This window comes from Medicago truncatula, chromosome 2, assembly GCF_003473485.1.
Source record: "Medicago truncatula cultivar Jemalong A17 chromosome 2, MtrunA17r5.0-ANR, whole genome shotgun sequence".
Classification (NCBI taxonomy): Eukaryota; Viridiplantae; Streptophyta; class Magnoliopsida; order Fabales; family Fabaceae; genus Medicago; species Medicago truncatula.
In genome coordinates, this window is record NC_053043.1 from 10,001,569 (window position 1) to 10,004,722 (window position 3,154).

Consider the following 3,154-nt stretch of genomic DNA (forward strand, 5'->3'; position numbering starts at 1 on the left):
TGGTAACAACGTCTTAAACTATGAAACCTATATTTACCTTTTGTCATCAATATCATATCCTAGAGAGAGAAAATCGACGCAGCATTTACAATACTTTTGTGGGTTATGCTAACAAATGTCTTTAGATATTCTTTAAGGAGACAAAAATAAAAATAATTGATAAGTTTAACGAAGCAAATGTGAATTTTTAAAAGGAGAAAACTTAGGTACAATTCATTAGTGCTTTTCCTATGGTTCTTAACTAAATTCACCATGATTTTCTCAAATCCATAATTTTCTCAAAGTTTATTATATCTAAAAAATATGTATTTTTAGTTAAGAACCATACGAAAAGCACCTAAGAAATTGTACCTAAATTTTCTCCTTTTTAAAATTTCAATATAATAAATGTACAATTTCTAAGATAAAGTTTTCTCATTAGACTTCTTATCATTTCCCTACTTTTTTTATAATCAAACTACAACATCTAGATTTAAACAATTAGTGAGTTAATGACACTCAACTGCAAGGGCAAAAAAGTAAAAAATCGAAGAAAACATTCTCAATCATATCTCATGATAATACTATAAATAATCTTGTAATAACTAGTAGTAATGAACATACATTATACCTTTTAACTTCAATTACACTTGTTGTAAACCTAAGTCTCCATTCAACAATGGCCACTACTTACCGATCTCTATTCTATTCCTACGGCACCACGTTTTTTTTATCTCACATTTTAAAAAAACCCAAACCTACCCACTTTCGTCCCCTCACCGTTGGTATCTCATACTCCACCTTACCACCTTCCACCACCGGTGAGGCTTTCAACTCTTGTTTCTCCTCAACTGAACCTCGAAAAGGCTCCGATATTCTCGTTGAAGCACTTGAGCGTCAAGGCATAACCACCGTCTTCGCTTACCCTGGCGGTGCTTCCGCAGAGATCCACCAAGCTCTAACCCGCTCCAAAACAATTCGAAACATACTTCCCCGCCACGAACAAGGTGGAATATTCGCGGCTGAGGGTTACGCTCGCTCCTCCAGTATCCCTGGTGTTTGCATAGCCACCTCCGGTCCGGGTGCTACTAACTTAATCAGTGGCCTCGCCGACGCTATGATGGATAGTGTCCCACTCATCGCTATCACTGGTCAAGTTCGACGGAGCTTGATGGGTACAAATGCATTTCAAGAAACCCCAGTTATTGAAGTTACGAGACCAATCACAAAGCAGAACTACCTCATCTCTAACGTTGATGATATTCCTAGGGTTGTGGAAGAAGCTTTCATTATGGCCACTTCAGGTAGGCCTGGCCCGGTTCTCATTGATATGCCTAAAGACGTTCAACAAGAACTGGCGGTTCCTAATTGGGTTAAACCCACTAAGCTAACTGGATATCTCTCCAGATTACACCAGCAAAGACCAAGTGAGGCTCAACTAGAACAGGTTGTGAGATTATTAGTAGGATCTAAAAAACCAGTTTTGTATGTTGGGGGTGGTTGTTTAAATTCTAGTGATGAATTAATCCGGTTTGTTGAACTAACCGGTATTCCTGTTGCGAGTACTTTAATGGGACTTGGTTGTTACCCTATTGGAGGTGAATATTCTCTTTCAATGTTGGGTTTGCATGGTACGGTTTATGCTAATTATGCTGTTGATAATAGTGATTTGTTGCTTGCTTTTGGGGTTAGGTTTGATGATAGAGTTACTGGAAAGTTAGAAACTTTTGCTAGTAGGGCTAAGATTGTTCATATAGATATTGATTCAGCTGAGATTGGGAAGAATAAGATTCCACATGTTTCGATTTGTGCTGATATGAAGGTGGCGTTGGAAGGTCTTAATAGAGTTTTGGAGAGTAAAGGAATCAAGGGGAAACTTGATTTTGAGGCATGGAGACAGGAGTTGAATGTGCAGAAGCTGAAATTTCCTCTTGCTTTTAAGAGATTTGAGAATGCCATTTCGCCTCAATATGCAATTAAGATGCTTGAAGAGTTAACTAATGGTGATGCTATTGTTACTACTGGTGTTGGACAACATCAAATGTGGGCTGCTCAATTCTACAAATACAAGAGACCTAGGCAGTGGTTAACTTCTGGTGGACTTGGTGCAATGGGTTTCGGATTACCTGCTGCAATTGGTGCCGCAATTGCTAACCCTAATGCCATCGTTGTTGACATTGACGGAGATGGTAGTTTTTTGATGAATGTTCAAGAGTTAGCTACTATAAGAGCGGAAAATATTCCGGTGAAGATAATGTTGTTGAATAATCAACATTTGGGAATGGTTGTTCAACGGGAAGATAGATTCTACCGGTCAAATAGAGGTCATACTTATCTTGGAGACCCTTCTAGGAAAGAGGAGATTTTTCCGAACCTGCTTGGATTTGCAAATGCTTGTGGAATACCTGCGGCTCGTGTGACAAAAGAGGAAGAGCTTAGAGAAGCTATTAAGAAGATGTTGGACACCCCTGGACCTTATCTTCTTGATGTCATTGTACCTCATCAAGAGCACGTCTTTGCCAATGATTCAAGGATGTGATGATTGATAGAGATTCGAGTATGGTGATAGGGTAAAAGGGAGTATTATGCAATAAAGATAATGGTGAGAATACGTGATAACGAAAGAGTTGGCTAGCATGTTAAAAAAAAGGTTTGTTATGTTTCTTAAAAGAGTTTTCTTTTTGTTTATGACGTTTTTTTTTTTATTTTGTTTTAGTAGTATGTAATATGTATGTACAACTAAATAATTTGAATGGCGGCAGGAGTGAATTATTATGATTAGGCAGAATGAGAGTTTGCTTTCTCACTCTATGGTAGATTTGAATTCATCATGTTATTATTATCCCCTGTATCATAGAGTTTGAATTCTACATTTTCAATTAGAGTCGTGCTATTTGAACATCTATTTATTTGACAATCTATGTGACAACTATATTTTTACAAAGAAATGTATATATTGATACGAAAACCAAAGCAATAGAAAGATAGAGAAAATTAAAATATAATGCAAGTATAAAAAAGAAAGTTGTCACAAAAATTATTATAAAATGGATATACAAATACCATTTTTCTCTCAATTATTGCAATAAAAAGGGACAGATATCTAACTCGGGTTTCTAATACATTCGTGTAAGTATCTGAGCCTAAAAATGTGATGTCATATGTGAACCTAAAT

The 3,154-nt window shown here is 36.7% G+C and overlaps 1 protein-coding gene across 1 annotated transcript; it reads left to right on the forward strand.

Annotated features, from left to right (window-relative positions):
- Positions 1-619: 619 nt before the first annotated feature.
- On the forward strand, positions 620-2,623 carry LOC11407998 (acetolactate synthase 3, chloroplastic). The gene has a single exon (XM_003594271.2). It carries the CDS (start codon positions 659-661, stop codon positions 2,516-2,518), a length of 1,860 nt encoding a protein of 619 aa, XP_003594319.1. The 5' UTR covers positions 620-658; the 3' UTR covers positions 2,519-2,623.
- Positions 2,624-3,154: the final 531 nt, after the last annotated feature.